An 18,404-nucleotide genomic window follows, 5' to 3' on the forward strand; every position below is an offset into this window, starting at 1 on the left:
CTGCTAGCCTATGTCTTATGATTAGTGAGTTTAAGCCATTAATATTCAGGGTTACTATTGAAACATGGTTTGTATTCCCAGCCATATTTGTTTAGTTTTGTTATTTAACTTGACTTGATTTTTTAATTAATTTTTCCTTTATGATACTACCTCCCTCTGCTGATTTTCATTATTGTTTTTTGTTTGCTCTTCATGGAATATTTTTCCAAGGATGTTTTATAGTGCCGATTTTCTAGCTTTAAATTCTTTTAACTTTTGTTAATCATGGAAGGTTTTTATTTCATCATCAAACCTAAAGCTTAATTTTGCTAGATATAAGATTCTTGTTTTGCATCCATTTTCTTTCAGAGCTTGATATATGAAAGATGTATCTTGTTCTAGGATCTCCTAGCTTTCAGTGTCTGTGTTGAGAAATCTGCTGTTATCCTAATTGGTTTACCCCTATATGTAATCTGATTCCTTTCTCTCATGGCTTTTAATATTCTCTCCTTATTCTGTATGTTGGACATTTTTATTATAATGTGCTTGGTGTGGATCTGTAGTGATTTTGTACATTTGGTGTACTGTAGGTTTCTTGAAATTTGATTTCCAATTCATTCTTCATGTTTGGAAAGTTTTATGATGTTATTTTGTTGAATAGATTGTTCATTGCTTTGGTTTGGTACTCTATGCCTTCCTCTATTCCAATAACTCTTAAGTTTGATCTTTTTATGCTATCCCATATTTCTTGCATGTTCTGCTCATGGTGTCTTTATCATTTTCACTAATGTGGTCTTATTCTTTTTCAAGATTATATATTTTGTCTTCATTGTCTGATGTTGTATATTCCAAGTGGTCTACTCTGTTGGTGATACTTTCATTTGAGCTTTCAATTTGGTTTATTGCGCCTTTCATTTCAAGGAACTTTTTATCTCCCTGTTAAGGTGATCTTTTGCTTCCTATATTTTTTTATGCAGCTCCTTGTCAAAATGTTCTTTTGCTGTCTGTATTTGCTTTATTATATCTTCCTTGAGTTCACAGAACATTTTAATCATGTACTTCTTTAACTCCTTATCTGTCATTTCTTCTGCTTTAACGTGTATTTCTATTCTTTCAGTAATAATTTTGGCTTTTATGGAAGAGACTGTCCTTTCGGTATTGTGTGTTATAAGTATCTTCCTTGAAAATAAATTTACCAAAAGTAACTAAAATTCTTTTTTGCTCACTATTTCATCCCATTGAGTTATGTGTCTCTTTTTATGCCACTACCATAGTTTTTTGATTCTTACTTATTTGTAGTAAATTTTGAAGTCAAGAAGTGGGATGTTGCCAGCTTTGGTCAGTTTGCTCAAGATTGCTTTGGTTCTTCAGGGTCTATTGAGTTACACAGAAATTTTAATGTTTTTTTTTTCCTCTAATTTTGTAAAATAAAAAAGTCATTGTATTTTAATGAAGATTGTGTTGAATTGATATGTATCTTTGAAGAATATGGATGTTTTATCAATCCATGAATTCTGGGTATATTTCTATTTATTTGTATCCACTTATTGTCAACAAAAATCTTTCAGCTTTCCAGTTAAACTTACATCTACAAATTTTACATATTGTAGTCATTATAATTGTTTCATGATTTTCTTTACATTTGTATATTTTAAAACACTACTAAGTTTTATATATTAATTTTATATTCTGCAGCACTCTTAAATTCAGCTATAAGATTGAACATTTTCTAGCTGGTGTGGTGGCACATGCTTGTAATCCCAGCAGCTTGGGACGATGAGGCAAGCAGATTGTGAGTTCAAAACCAACCTTAGGAACAGTGAAAGGCTAAGCAACTCAGTGAGACTCCATCTCTAAATAATATACAAAAAGGGGACTTGTACTGGGGATGTGGCTCAGTGGTCAAGTGCCTCTGAGTTTAATCCCCAGTAACGAGCCCACCTCAAAAAAAAAAAAAAAATCTTAACATTTTCTAGTGAAGTCTGTAGGGTTTTTTTTTAAATATATGATTTTATGGCATCTGAAGATGAAATAATTTGACTTCTTTCTTCCAAACATGGGCACCTTTTCTTTCTTTCTCTTACCAACTGAATGAAACTTCCAGTACTGTATTTGAATGGTAGTGGTAGACTGGGCATCCTTTTCTTGTTCTTGATAAGTAAAAAGTTTTAAGCTTTTTTGCCAATCAATGAACTTGTTATATATGGCCTGATTTGTTAAAATTTTGTCCAAGAAAGCATTTTGAACTTTGTTAACTGTTTTTTTCTGCATGTATTGACATGATTGTATATTAATTCTCACTTCCATTCTGTCGCTATGTTGTATCCCATTTATAGATTTGCATAGGTTGAACTATCTTTTTACCTTGGAACAACTTACTTTATTATAGTGAGTTACTTTATTATAGATTTAATGTGCTGGTGAATCCATTTCATGAGTATTTTCGTGGATATATATCTGTACTGATGTTCATCAGGAATAATAACCAGTAAGTTTCTTTTCTCTTAGTGTCGTAGTCTGGCTTGGCTAGAGGGATAATGGTGCTCTCTGAAAATGAGTTTGGAGCACTCCTTCTTAATAATTCTTTTTAGAAAAAAAAGTTTGAGAAATGTTGATTTTTTTCTATTAAAGGAATTCAGCAGTGTGGGGCTGGGATTGTGGCTCAGCGGTAGAGCGCTCCCCTAGCATGGGCGGGACCCGGGTTCCATCCTCAATGCCACATAAAAATAAAGGCATTGTGTTGTGTCCATCTACACCTAAAAAAAATAAATAAATATATTTTTTAAAAAAATCAGCAGTGTGGCCATCAGCTCCAGATTTTCTCTGGCAGAACATGTTCTACTACTGATTCAATCTCCTTAATTACTACTTGTCTGGTCAGATTTTCTGTTTCCTCATGGTGATTTCTAGGAATTTTCCATTTCTCATAGATAATACACTTTGTTAGATAAGACTTCTTTATAGCCTTTTATTATCCTTTATATTTCCTGTGCTATAATTTGTAATGTCTCCTCTTTCTGCTTTTATTTATTAGACTTTTCCCACATTTTCTTAGGGTAACTCAAGGTTTCTCAAAACTCAGGTTTTTTCTTTTCAAAACTCTGAGTTTGCTGATCTTTTCCATTGTTTATCTAGTCTGTAGTTTCCTCTTTGATCTTTTATTCCTTTTACAGTGTTTGAGCTTATTTTGTTGTTGTTTTCTTATTCCTTTTAGGTATCACAGTAGAGTATATGAGATCTTTCTTCTTCTTTTTTTTTTTTTTTGATGTTTGTAGAGAATCAGATGTGACTGCGTTACTATTACTGTCCTTGATGGAGTCTGCCTGCAAACGGGATATTCTGTCAAGGTATAGATAGGTCACAGCGGACATGCTTGAAAATGAGGTGTCTGCTGTCCTTGGGAGGGCGTGCTCGAAAACGAGAGGCTCCTTCAAGGTTTAGATAAGGTAACAGCGGACATGCTTGAAAACGAGATGTCTGCTCTCCTTAGGAGGACTTGCCTACAAACAGGATGTTCTGCCAAGTGGGCTAAGAGGGCACTGAGAAAAATTTTATTATCTGTTCTTAACAAGAGCAGAGCTCAGCATGCACCAGGCCGATAGTAGATTAGCCATGAGAAGCAGGTCACTTCTGATTAGAAAGTAAAACTTCTGTATGCTATGTTTAATTAGCTGAAAGACCTGATTTATTGCTGTTAAGGCTGCCTTCTTTGTTCACAATACTATAGAAAGATTGCTTGTATAAAAGACTTTTTTTTCTGCTGCTGCTTTGCTTGTTCTGCTTCTTCTTTCTCATGCTGACCTGCGAGTGAATTACTTCAACAGATGTTGTTCTTTATTGTTGTAAGCTTACTTCTTAAACTGTATTTTCTGTATCACTTTAGTTATAATATGTTGTATATCCATTTTGTTATTTTTTAAGTATTTTCAAAATTTCCTTTTTTGTTGCTCCCTTGACTCATTAGTTTTTTATGTTCACAATAGTTATTTTCTAAGCAATTTTTAAGTTACATAAAATTTCTGTACTTATTTATTCCTAATTTCATGCCATGGTGGTGAGAATAAATAGCCAATATGATTTTTGTCTTAAATTCGATAGAACTTATCTTGTGGCCTAACACATGATCTATGATGATCTATCATATCTATCCTTGTATGCTTGAGAAGAACATGTATTCTGTGGATGGAATGTTGTGTATATTTATATTATACCAGTTTGTAGTGTAGGTCTGATTTTCAGTACTGGTTTTTTGTTTGTATGATATATCTAAATTGAAACATTACTATCAAAGGGATTGAAGGCTTTTATTATCATTATCTTACATTTTGTCTATAGATGGAATAATTATGTAGTTTAAGTTGATAAATACTTTACCTTGATTTACATTAAACATTATAATTTCACTTTATCCCTTCCCATATTTTAAGTTTTTTATGTCATAGTTTAAATCTTTTTAAATGTTATTAATCTCTTAAAAATGATTTCAACCACTCTGTAAAATTTCTATTGGGCAATTATTTTTCTGATTTTTTTTGTTAAATTATTTATAGATATACTGAAGTTCTGTGAGCTCCCTTAAAGCAATTTAAACTGTGTGCCTGGTAGATTATTGTTATTAATTTCCTTATATTCAGATACTGGGAAATTACTAAGACTTTTGTAGAAGTGTGTCTTCTAGGTTTTTCATGCATTATTGTCTTAAGTACACTCCTTGTATTTGCTGGAGCCCTTACCTCTCCAAGACTTCACATGCTGGTTTCAGTGGGAAAGACACTTCCCTATGTAGGAGTGCTATGGCATTGTCAGATAGGCTGAAACTATTGTGATTACCATGAATGCACAGTGGTATTGACTCTACTTCCCTCTATAAGTTAAATTGGTGTTGAGGAAGATTACAGGAACCTTCAGTGACTGACAGCATGGAACTCTGCAGTGGTGGTGATCTAGGTCTTTATAGAGATGGCTGTTAACATCTTTCCAGACTCCTTGTGTCTTATTAAGGATGTTATGACAGATATAAGTGCTTCTGGCCCAGCATTTGGCTTCCTGGACCACTTGAGGTGATGGTGGTATGACTGATAGATGGTGTTCTTGAGAAGCCTTGGAATGGAGGACAGAAGCACAAGCAGTGCTTAGATGTGCATTCTCAGGAGGTGATAATAGTGATACCTAGAACAAGGCACTCCCATTGCCCATTGGTAATGATATGTGAGGGACAGAGGCTTTTGAAGCAACTAAGGAGCCAGACAGAAGATCTATAATTGCTCTGGATTCATGTCAGGAACTTTCTCAATATGGTCACTAAGCTGATGTCTTGGCCACAGGGATAGACACAAAAAATATTGCTTCCAAAATCCAGGGTTTATCTTTCTGCAAAGTATAACCTGATATTTGGAGTCAGAGCATAATTTTATGGAATAGAAATACTGAGATCAGGAAGATGGACGTAAAATAGCATTATATTAACAGCCTTAAAGACAACTATACAAACTCTCATGTTAGTGGCTACAGAAAAAATGAGTGACTTTGATGGGGAAGGTCAATGGTCAATTCGGCTTCTGGTTTCTTAGAAGGCACCACATATAATTTGTGACTCAGACAGTATCATTGAGAAAAAGAAATCCAACATTAAGACCATACTGAGTACTGAATCACTCAAACTATACAGAAAATTATGGTATATTTCTGAAGATTGACTTTATTTTATTCTCATATAAAGTTTTATGAGTACTTCATTAAAATGTATACTATGAAATTAAAATGTGTATCTATGTAACTGCTCTGAAGGACAAGGATTGTTGACAATTATTTTAAAACCACTAAAAAATTATCAATTAAATTTACATTCAAAATGTTATCATATATCTATCTTCTACAATCCTACTGTTTTGTCTCTCTCTATATGACTTAGATAAGTCTGTTTCCAAAGAAAATTTTAGAGATCTGAGCAATACCCCATTTCTCTGTAATTATGCATTTAACCTAAGTATCTTCTTTAGAATGTACAAAACCTCTCCAGAGTTTCCTCATGGCTGTCTTCATTTCTTTATTTCGTAGAGTGTAGATAAGTGGATTTAAGATAGGGGTGATGATGGTATAAAATATAGCAAGAAACTTATCCACAGAATGGTTGTTGAAAGGCCAGACATAGATGAAGATGCATGGACCAAAGAAGATCATCACCACTGTGATGTGAGCTGTCAGAGTGGAACGGGCTTTGGATTGCCCGGTAGAAGCATGCCTCCTGATGGTTATGAGGATCACGCTGTAGGAGACAAGCAAAATGAGGAAACAACTCATGGAGAGCATGCCACTGTTAGCAACAATGACTATCTGAACAAAATATGTGTCTGTGCATGCAAGTTTGCTAACCAGAGGGAGATCACAGAAAATGCTATCCACCACATTGGGACCACAGAAGGGCAAGTTCACAACAAATGGTACCTGAAGTCCTGCATGAAGGAGACCTATTAACCAAGGAATAATTGCAAGCAAGGTACACACCTTCTTGTTCATGATGGTCATGTAGTGTAAGGGCTTACAAATAGCCACATATCTGTCAAAGGCCATGGAAACCAATAGTACCATTTCATTTCCACCCAGTAAATGAAGAAGAAATATCTGAGTGAAGCAACCAAGAAAAGAAATAGTCTTCTTGTTTTTTACCAAGTTCACGATCATTTTAGGCGTGGCAAAGGAAGCAAGGGTCATATCTACAAAAGATAGATTCCCAAGGAGGAAGTACATGGGAGTGTTCAGATTTGGGGTGAAAAAAACAGTAACTATAATGAGAAGGTTACCTAAAACTGTTAACAAATAGATAATTGAGAAGAGTGGAAAGAGAAGAAACTCTATATCCTTGAAGCTTGTCAGTCCCACCAAAATGAATTCTGATACTTGAGTCTGATTTAATACTTCCATGGACTTGATCATATGGCTTGCTCACAGACGACCTGTATAGAGAAAACAAGATTACTTACACCATTGAGTTTGCTAAGTTCTGGGAAGAATGTGGATAAAAATGTGAATACCTGTCCATTGTTGGTGGAATATAAATTAGTACAGCCAGTATGATAAACAATATGGAGATTCTTCAAGAAACTAAAAACAGAATGACCATATGATATAACTATTCTACTACTGGGTATATGTCCAAAGAAAATGAAGCCAGTATGTCAAATACACATCTGTACTCTCATGTTTATTACAGCACTATCCACAATAGCTAAGAAATGGAAAAACCTGCACATCCATTTCAAAAAATTACAATAAAGGATTTTAATATGTTCATTATAAAGAAATGATAAATGTTTATGATTCAAAATATGTCATGTACCCATAAGTTTGTACATTTTATGTTATTAGCTAAATATAAACTTAATTCAAAATTAAAAGGAAAATGTGAAGATATCCTACTGTACCTCTGAAATCAAATATTTTATTTGCAAACACATACATTAACTTACAACTAAGTATAATGTTTCGGAAATGAAAGATTGATGGCTGAGATACTACTTAAAGATATTTGTGATCTGAATGAGCTTAGAAAATAGCTCTCTCTGGTATCAAGTGGTGTGATCCTTTAGACTTGATTATCCACTCATATTCTATCCTTCAGCAAATAAGTTAATTGATTGAAAACTGGGGAAACTAAATCAATGTGAAAGCAAGAAACTGAGACAGTGAGTGGACACTCAGTATTGGGGATGCAAGGATAGGAAAGATGACAGAATGAACAGAGCAGAAACATAATTAAGAATGATTTTAGGGTGATGAAGATTTAAATAGATTAACATATTTGTGTAAAATAGATAAAACATGAGATTATACTTAAAATTCAAAAAGGTCTTTGAAGCAAATCATTATGGAAAAATGGATATACAAAAAAGTAGAGGAAAACAACACAAACATAATGCAGCTCAAACTCAATCTCATAACTTCTACAAAAAATAACTTTAAAGTGGATAATAAACTTAAATGTCACATTGAAAGCTAAAATCTCTAAAAAAATCAAAAACAGTGTGAGAGAGAGCAGGCAAAACTTTGGGTGAGGCAAATACTTTTAGACACAACTTCAAAATTGATGAAATACAAAATTGCATATGTCCTACAGAGTAGGACAAATTTATAAAAGTGAATGTGTCGCTTGTGGAATAGCCACTGAATTAACAGTCACTCATAGAACACATGCAGAGCTATATGCTAGATCCAAACTGCATCCACCACAAATTTTCAGCTGTAGGATTTAGCCCTCAAGCCCTCACCTGTACAGTGCTTCCTTGCACTTATGAACAAATGGGCTTAAGGATTTAGATGCAGGGATGTAACTTCTTTGTAAATAGAAAAAAATCTCTCCTGCTTTGAAAAATACTCTTTTGAGTTGTTCCTGATTCCATTCTTCACATGATCTGTAACTTATCTCAGTGAAATCTCTACTTAAGGGCTATTTATGGAGCAACAAAAAGAATAAAAGAATTGCAGGAATTCCATGATTTCCCTGAATGCTGAGTTGTCTGAAGGACTTTGTGTTAGATGATGAGGGGGAAACATGCTTAGGTTTTCTCTACCACCAAAATGTACCCACTGGTACTATGTATATTATATAATCTTCTAAGTACTGTGCCACATCATAAAACTAACATAAAGAATATGACTCAGAAGTAAAAAACTTTAATTAATATAGTATATAAAAAGTCCTGGGGCTGGGGATGTGGCTCAAGTGGTAGCGCGGTCACCTGGCATGCGTGCGGCCCGGGTTCGATCCTCAGCACAACAAACAAAGATGTTGTGTCAGCCGAAAACTAAAAAATAAATATTAAAAATTCTCTCTCTCTCTCTCTCTCTCTCTCTCTCTCTCTCTCTCTCTCTCTCTCTCTCTGTCTCTCTGTCTCTCTCTCTCTCTCTCTTTCTCTCTCACCTCTCTCTTTAAAAAAAAAAGTCCTTAGCACAACATTCATCACACAGCTGGCACCCAGTAAATGTTAACTGTTGACACTATTCTTACTACTTACTTAGTTCATTAGGGTAAAGCAAAGGGATTTAAACTCCGGAATTAACGACAGCAAATTTAAATGCCCATAAACCTGGAGTTAGGCTTATCACTGGAATAGGTTGTATACCATTACAGGCATTTAAACACTATAAGTTTTATAATACAATTATTAAAATTAGTAGGCAATTACCTAGTAAAAAGGAAACACTGAATAATGGAATAAATAGCATCATTATTGCATTCATACACTGAGTCATTTTCCATACTGTGTTGCTATTTGAATTAAACTCTGCTGTTCTGAAGGAAATTCTTGCATGATGTAGTTAACACATGATCTCTCTTTGGCATGGGGTTGATGCTCTGCCATGTTTCTTTTCTCTTTGTTCACAATAAGTTAAATTGAACTCTATAATACACTGTGACAAAGTGTATCATCAGCTGAATCAATAATCAACATTGGTTTGAATCTCATTATTCATCCTATTAACTTTAGGCAACAAGAAAACACTGGTCATGCTCAGAACACTCTGTATATAATAAAAATCTTAATTTTTCCATTGTTTCACAAGATTCAATTTTTCAGCCATGATTTTGGAAATTTTGGTACATGAATATTGTATTAGCTATAACTTAAAATTCAGAGAAAAACTTAACAAGAGTCAGGATTTTGCCTCTCATCTTTTACATAGTTCTCCTGTCTGATAACAAACGCATTTACCCCTGCTTGCTGCACCACAGCAGAAGGAGTGTGTAAACCTTCTCTGGGGAAAATATTTATTTTGAGTTCAAGACTTGAGCTGGTGATCTGGTCTTCTCTAAATTTAAATTGTCAGCAGCACATTTACTTCAGTTTCTGATTTGAATGCTATGATATCACCTGAATAGTGTGTCTTACTGGTTTTTGACCACAGCACTGTTGCAGAACTCTGCTGGTCAGACACCCCTGTGTAGCCAAGTGGGTCTAAGTCCTCTGTCAACCCTGGGATGGGACAGAAACTAAAGATTTCCAGAGCACACAGTCATGGAATGCACACTTTGCCTGGTTAAGGAGGAGTCTCCTTTCCTGATCAAATATTGCCTTTGTGAAGTTGGACTCCCACTGTGCTATCTGATTCTGACCAATTCAGGAGAACTTGGGTCTTCCTAACCTCCAAGGGAATGTGTTGTATAGTAGATGGAGTCAGGAACTAATAATTTATTTCTGAAACTTATGTCAGATTTTAGATTCCACCACCCCTCTTCTCACCAGGAAGCCCCGCTGAAACTCCCCCCTACAAACATTGCTTCTCTTTATCTGCCTCCTTACCTATTCTCCTCACTTCTCTGAGTAAATGACAAGGCTCAAACTTTTCTTGACTTTCACCTATTCAGTCCTTCCAGGTCTCCATTTTCATCATTTTCTCTCCAGGCTGACTTACTTTGAAGAGAAAGTGTGTGTGGAATCCTTGCTCTTCCCACTGTGGGGAGGAATTGGGAATGCCACGGAGCAGCTCACACAACAGAAGTGAGCCAAGGCTCAGAGAGGGGAGAGAATTATTGGTGGAGTCATGGAAGTAAAGCTGAATTCTTGATCTTCTAACTTCTGTGCTTCCTGCAGGCTGTAAGAGGTGTGTAGGACAGGTCTGCACTTCTTGTTTAGCACATCTTTGTGTTTCCTAAGCTCTTCATTCTTCCCAACTTCTTGGCAAAAGTTCTTTAATTGGAGCAGTTTCTCTCCTGAACTGGATGGAGCCTAATCAACAAGGATAATAACAAAATAAAATTCCAAGTAGAACTTCTGCCTAGGAATAGCGATGCTCAGAATCTCTGAAATTAGCAAGAGTCCTTGAGAGTTGGCTATTTTAAAAACTCATTTAATAGCAGCCCAGCTCTCTCCATAAAGCATTTAGAAAGAAAGATTTCAGGAAATTCGAGTTCCTCCTAAGAAGAAACACATATGTGCCAATCAATGAGCTATCCTTTGCTTTTCTAACTCATGCTACTCATGCACAAATTCTAAGTTGAGACATTCTCAGTGGCACATTTCCTAACACACTGAGTCAGAATTGATAATTCTCTCTTCTGTGTTCCCAAAACACTACCCTTACAATCTGTATGCAGTTGTTTTTATGTATTTCTTTCTCACTTCAATTTTTGTAAATCTTTTGATATATTATTATTGGCATATTAGCACCTAGCACAGTGTCCGACATATAATAAAGGCTTAACATTTTTCCTCAATGATAATAATTTTATTTATACATTAATATTATTATATGCCAACCCCTTTACTATGAACTTCTTGAAAATCTTATCATTAGCTTTTACTGCTACTGTTTTCATCCCCAGTAACTAACACACACACACACACACACACACACACACACATACAGACACACAAATCTGTTTTTAATTCTTCTTTTGGAAAACTTTTCAGAATTTCTGCAGTGTTTTCTGAAACCTGAGATTCTGCCTTTTACATATCAAGTCACAACACATTTATTGAACAATTGCTATTGTGTATGAGCTCTAATAGGCAAATGCATCGACTTTAATGCTAACGATGCCTTCTTACCAGTTCAGATACAAGAAACACAATTCTAACGGGGAAATGGAGATGGTCATCAGCCTTCTGAATTCAGAGTTCCATAATAAAGTACAGCTCATTGGATTATATAACTCTAAACTTCAGACCTCCTAATATAATCTGTTAGAATTAGGTAGTGGCCAGTAAGTGCCAGAAAACTCTACAAACTCTCAATAGGTGATTCTTATGGGAATTTGGTTTGTTGAGGGAATAATGCTTCAGGGCTACAAAGTACTTGTCCAGTCTTTAGCATTAATGATAGTTTGAATATGCAGATGCAGTTGGTCATACTAGGGAGACTGAAGAAGGATTTTTGAGCTGATGACTTCTTTTTATCTTTCTCTTATCCAAGCTATCTGTAGAATCATTATTTTTTCATTCTTCATTATTGAATAATGAGATTAAGCTAAATGTGTATGAGATGAGAGCATGCTGAGGTGGGACCTTAGGACTATACTCAGGTGTTAAAAATGTCACCTTTGCCACAAGGTACCACAAAGGCGGTTACACTTTACTAAGGAGAGAGGAATACACAGTAGTAGGGGTAGGGGTTATGAAAGGTAGAGAGGACATTCAGAAGGATACAAGGCAGCAGAGAATGTATCTTCTGCAGAACAGCATGTACTGGTTTGGAGTTTAATCATTACATTGCACCTATAAGCCACAATTTCTCAGTGCCTCAAGCTTTTGTTAGTTCCATTCCTTTTCTGGACAATTAATCAGATAATACTTAAAGCAAATGTTTGTTGAGTGCCACTCTATGCCAGTCACTAGGCTAACATAAGGTACACAAATGCAGAAACAGGCCTCTATCCCTTCAGGAGCTGATAGTCTAGTGAAAATAAATAGCCTATGCACAAAGAGTTTTCTGTATAATAGGTATGGGGTCCACCTTTTATTATAATTCTCTCCTTTAGTCTTCACATGGAACTAATATGAATGTGTTTGTTCATGTGATTATCATTATTGCTATTATTAGTAGTAGTTGATAAATGATTGAATTTTCATTGTTTTTATAATAATCTCAAGATGAGAAAAATTTATTAAATTTAGTAAATTTACTATGATAATTAATTTTCCCTGGCTTATCACAAATAATAATCCATTCTGTTATAAAAGTCAGTGTTTCTTAGCCTGTATTTCATACTATGTCTTTACAAAAATTGAATAAATTGAATATTTTTTTTCTGCTAATACCTGCTTTAAAAATCTTCAGATGTATACAAAACTGTAAATGTGTCCAGTTTCAGGACACCTTCAACAACTTCTTTCTGTCCAGCCTGGTTGCAAGGGATTCTAGTTGTTTGCCATGACAGTTTTTACTTTATATAAAAAAATGAAGACTAAGTAAAGCAATAGTGGAAATAGCAGGTTATTGTAAGAAAATTGCAGGAAACAACATAATCCATTTAATTCACATGGGTAGTTTGTATAGTTTTAATAATGGGGGTAGGGAGATAAATGCATACTTTTATGCTATTATTCTTGCTTATTATTTTAGTTATCACATTAGTCCCTCTCAGTAACCAAATAAGAGATGGAAAATGTAAGAATATGTTGTAACTGTAAAGCTTTTAGGTACAGACAATGAAATCTAATCTGGCTACCTTTACTTGGAAGGACTAATGGACCTTTTGAAAGATGATGAAATATATGGTAATACCAGGGAATCAGATCTTTATGAGATTATAGAATTATGCACAGCTGTATGAAGAGCATTGCTCTCACTGTTGATTGCATGTTCAATCTGCCTGTGGTACCACAGGCAAAATACCACTTAAATTGCCAACCTTACAAACACAGGGACTTTACTGATACTAATTCTAATAAAGTTAGTTTCCATTCCCATACATTACATATGTCTTCCACAGGAAGATACCTCTAAATATCGAAGCCATGCATCTGCACCTTATTTGTGAGGGTTTTGAGAAATATCATATTTTTACTGTATTTTTATTATTCTTTTTGACAAGTCAAGTTACTCTAGTAATATTATCAAAATATAAATATTTTCAAAAATTTTTAATAAGTCACAGACAAGACAGGTTCTTGTATATATAATAATCATTGTTAATAATTTAAAATGTATGTGCATGGAGTTAGAATGAGGTTCAACCTTTTTTTTTCTTTCAAATCACCCTTAGAAGTGGTGGGAAAAGGGAGGAACAGGTTTTAAGTGCCTTTATTTTGAATCAATTACAGAGTAAAATACACCAGCCTAGGCACCAGGTACAAATTCATAGAAAATGTCAATACAATTTCATCTGCAAAAATAAAAATATTTTCTTTGTGACAAATTTGCAGCAAATTCTAAGGATATACAAGCTCTTGAATTGAAGGCCAGTCCAGCAATGACACAGAAATACAAACCTGAATGAGCTGAGGAACAAAATAAACCAAAGACTATCTTGCTTAAGTAGGTGGAAGGAGCAGTCAGACTCAGGAAGGACATTTTAGACCCAGTCACGGGATGGCTTACTGAGGCTGAGTACGCTGCCAGAGAGCATGGAATTGTGTTTCTTTCATTTATCTTTCATATTACTTTTATTATACCATTTAAGATGTGGCTATGGTAAAGAACAGGAAATTTTGCTGTGACTTATTTGAAGATCATATATAATATCTCCAGAAAGCAGTGCTGTAAGGAAAAAAAAAGCAAAATAATATCTACAGTAATAACTGGGCGTAGTGGTGCACACCTGTAATCCCAGTGGTTTAGAAGGCTGAGGCAGAAGGATCAAGAGTTCAAAGCCAGCTTCAGGAACTGTGAGGCACTGAGCAACTCAGTGAGACTCTGTCTCTAAATAGGGCTGGGGATGTTGCTCAGTGATCGAGTACCCCTGAGTTCATCCCTGGTACCCACCCCCTCAAAAAATTCTACAGAAAGTTACCTTTTGTAGTTTTTTACAAGATAAAAGGGAAAATAGGGTGAAATTACATATCTGCATATCTGGGCAGAAAACAAAACACAAAATAATCAAACTTTTTTTTTCAAGTGGCAAATGGCTATGAAATGGAAAAGATGGGGTACTGGATAGGTTTGAGAGAAGATGAAAGAAGAGTAGTAATTCTGTGAGTATACATTTTTTTCTATAACACTTGACACACATATGCATACATATGCTCATATATATTACTTATGGAATATATGGAGATTCAATACATACATATTAAACAAAGAAGGAGGGAAAGACCATAAAATGGAAATCAAGAGAATCAAACAAACCTAAAGAGATTTCAAATGGATACAATAACAACACTGAACTAAGATAGAGTATAATTATCCAGCAACATCACCCCTGGGCATATGTTCAAGGGATATGGAATCAGTAAGTCAAAAAGACACTTGCAGGGCTGGGGATGTGGCTCAAGCGGTAGCGCACTCGCCTGGCATGCGTGCGGCCCAGGTTCGATCCTTGGCACCACATACAAACAAAGATGTTGTGTCCGCCGAGAACTAAAAAAAAAATAAATATTAAAAATTCTCTCATTCTCTCTCTCTCTCTCTCTCTCTCTCTCTCTCTCTCTCTCTCTCTCTCTCTCTCCTCTCTCACTCTCTCTTTAAAAAAAAAAAGACACTTGCAGTTCATTGCAACACTAATGCAATAGCCAAAACCAGTAATCGAAATATATTATAGCAATATAAATTTCATTAATTACCTGCAACAGCAAACTTAAAACAAATATTTGAAACTTGAAAATAAAAGAAGAGCATTACAGAGTAAATCATAAAGATTTTATGTAATATAAATTGTGATTCAAATAAACAGAGAGATATTCTTATGTCAATGCTCATACGTAGGATAACCAACATAGCAAAATATGTCAATATTATCCCAAATATACATACTCAATAACTTTTAAAAATTTTTTGCAAAGCTATCATTAAGATTTATGCTATAGTAACCCAACTTTAAATAGAATAGAAAATATTGTGAACATAAAGATTGTGAACATGTCAACCAGTTGTTTAACCATATATAAATTGATAGTCCACAAATTAATAAAGTAATCATAAGACAAAAGGTATATGGAACTGAATAGGAACATAGTTCTCAGTTTTATACGTGCATACACACACAAACATATATGAGCCGAGATCCACACAGAGATGTATGTTATGATGCTGACCAAGGAAGACAATGGAGGAAGGGCAGATTAAATCTGAGGTGTTCCTGGGAATAGTGGCTCATTAAAGAACATAAATGAAATTGGTTTCTACTCTACATGTATCCAAAGGTGCAGTCTGGAAGCATTGAATTACAAGTTCAAAAACAATACAATAATAATACAATAAAATATTGAGGAATACATTTGAAATACATCGATGAGGAAGAACATCTATAAACAAAACTTTAAAAGTGAATAAAAAGGTAACATTTTAATAAATATAAAGAGATAAATGGTAAAAAGTCCATAAAATAGAATATACTAGAAAACATAACAAGTAAATCACAAATTCAAAAGAGAGATTTATAACAGAAAACTGAAAAATTCACTTTTTCCACAAAAGCTGGGAAATTATTTTTCCCATGATTAAAATGATCTTTCCCATGATGAAAATTTTATGTGAAGGATTGCTTAGGGATCTTTGTTATCATGAAAAATCCACTTTGTGGTAAAAGAATATCTGAAACCGATGTAGCAAAACCTAAGAAATTTGGTAAGGTTATTTGTTATATCAGTACCTGTTGGAATAACTTTCAGTTTACAGCTAGCAGCTACGAGCAACTCGGAGTGCTTGAAAAATCTATACTTGTTCAAGCCTGACAGAAACATCTGCAGGATGGGGTTCTCTGCTCTAGTGAACCATTAGTGAAACCACATTCTTAGCACTTGTGGTTAGCGATGCCAAAATACCAGGCCAGGAAACTGATAGTCAGGAGCATCAGGGCATGAAACCCCTGACTCAGAAGGCCTCCTCCCCTAGGGACAAAGACCCTTCCAGACTGCTTTCCACCATGATAGCAATATTTAGAGCTTCCTCATAATGAGGTTACCTTAGGCATAAGATGATTGGCTTATGGATATTATCTTGCTTATGTATGATTGGTGGGCATGCCTCACCAGAACCCTATAATAGTTGTATGCATTCCAAAAATAAACAGGCTGCTGGACATCGACTGCCGTTGTCACCAGCCAGCTTCTCACCAGCCCCTGGTGTCTGTGTGTTGACTCCACATCTCTATTCCTGTGACTGAGGTAGCCAATGGACTAATTGACCACACCAGTGACCAGAACGACCACAAGTGCATACATTTGACTCTACAATTGAAATATTTTACAGGAATGAATACAAAGATGCCTAAGAAACACAAGGACCCTATGCTTCTTACTACATTTATTAAAATAACAATTCATTGTAAAATATTCTGCAAACATGTGCCTAGGAATACAGGTCTTTAAGTGACCTTTAACTCTCTTAGCTATAGCATATTGCTTAGAGGCAGTGTAGGAGAATTATGGGACTGAAGACTGCAGGTGTCACTAGGAGTTTGGTAAACAGAGCATTTACTTTGATATGAAAAATGACATAAAATGTTTGTTTATTCCAATTCCCACAGACTGGAGATCAAAACTTACAAGTTAGTATACTCTAAGGCTTTTTTGATGCAACTTAATGAGATGATGTATGGTGTAAATGCCTGAATAAATAGAGGCTACTTCATATATTCTTTGTCCCTGGGAATTAAAGTCATAAGAGCACTGCTATTTGTTTATGAAAAGATATGAAACAAATATGAAAAAACATGAATGAAAGTATAAGACAAAGTGTGCTATGTACAACTAGTCACATGCAATTTCAATTTTCTTGAGAAAAAAAATGTGCTTTTCATTTTAAGGGATAGAAAATTCTATATGCATATATCCACTTATAAAAACTAGCCTCTCTTCCTTATTAAGAAAAAATCTATGTACATAAGATCTAAAATATGTTAAGTGTATGTGATGTGTATATGTGCATGTGGGTTTGGAAAAATTCCCACATTTTAATTATATTCAGTCATCAAGAAAACTTAGCTGAAAGATTCCTACTTAAAAGTAGATAAATTAATTTTATTTTTCTTTATTTAAAGGGAATGAGTATGGGATACTTTGGGGTTTCTAAAGTTAATGAACTATTTTTCTATTTAACACTTTATTATATTTTAAAAATAATCTATTAGTCCAAATACATATTAAATTTCTAAGAAAATAATTAGTTCCAATAAAACCAAATGTCAAAGGAATATAGTGATAGAAAATTATATTTAATAACTTCAATTTACAATATGATTATTTTATAAAATATACAAATAAAAAATAATACCAACCTATTCTGAAATGAAATTTATATAGGTTATCCACTAACACACTTTTCTTCACAACTTATTTGAGAAAGTCTGTACAGGGCTGATGCACCAGGTTCTCAGTCTGCTCGTGGCTGATTTTATCTGATTCTTCAGTAATGGGGTTTATTGAGGTACATTATTGTGGAATGAAGATGAGAGTCACAGGTCACAGTGATCACAATGAGAAGGTTTCCTGCCATGATTGCTGCATAGGCCAGCAAAAATATAAAAGAGAAGAAAATTTCAAGTTCCCAAGTGCTGGTGAATCCTAACAAAACAAACTCGGATATTACAGAGCTGTTCTTTGTATCCATTCACTAATGAAACCACTATGGAAAAATGCTAATGTAACCTGTGATGTTTTGAAGGTGTAGACATAAAGGAAGTGAAAACTTGATTCCTGTAGGAAGAGAGAAGATGGACATTTATGAAACATAATTTCAATTGATTAGTATATGGCACAATGACATTATTGAATTTTTATTCTAGAAAGTTCCAAAAGATGAGAAATTTATTAGAAAATTCTATACATCTA

At 34.6% G+C, this 18,404-nt stretch overlaps 2 protein-coding genes across 2 annotated transcripts in view; both read right to left on the reverse strand.

The window, feature by feature from the left end:
- The window catches only part of LOC308648237 (olfactory receptor 4K13-like), a gene marked incomplete at both ends in the record, with an annotated part of 102,656 nt that extends 84,473 nt beyond the window's left edge, over positions 1-18,183 (reverse strand). The window contains one exon of the mRNA XM_081292895.1: positions 18,005-18,183. Coding sequence (XP_081149021.1) covers positions 18,005-18,183 — 179 coding nt within the window. The remainder of the gene's footprint in view (positions 1-18,004) is intronic.
- Positions 5,962-6,912, reverse strand: LOC308646186 (olfactory receptor 4K17; the record flags this gene model as incomplete). The annotated part of the gene is made up of 1 exon (XM_081288854.1): positions 5,962-6,912. One exon carries the CDS (start codon positions 6,910-6,912, stop codon positions 5,962-5,964), a length of 951 nt encoding a protein of 316 aa, XP_081144980.1.
- Positions 18,184-18,404: the final 221 nt, after the last annotated feature.

The sequence above is a fragment of the Spermophilus citellus genome (assembly GCF_964194105.1).
Source record: "Spermophilus citellus genome assembly, chromosome: 4".
In the NCBI taxonomy this organism is placed as follows: Eukaryota; Metazoa; Chordata; class Mammalia; order Rodentia; family Sciuridae; genus Spermophilus; species Spermophilus citellus.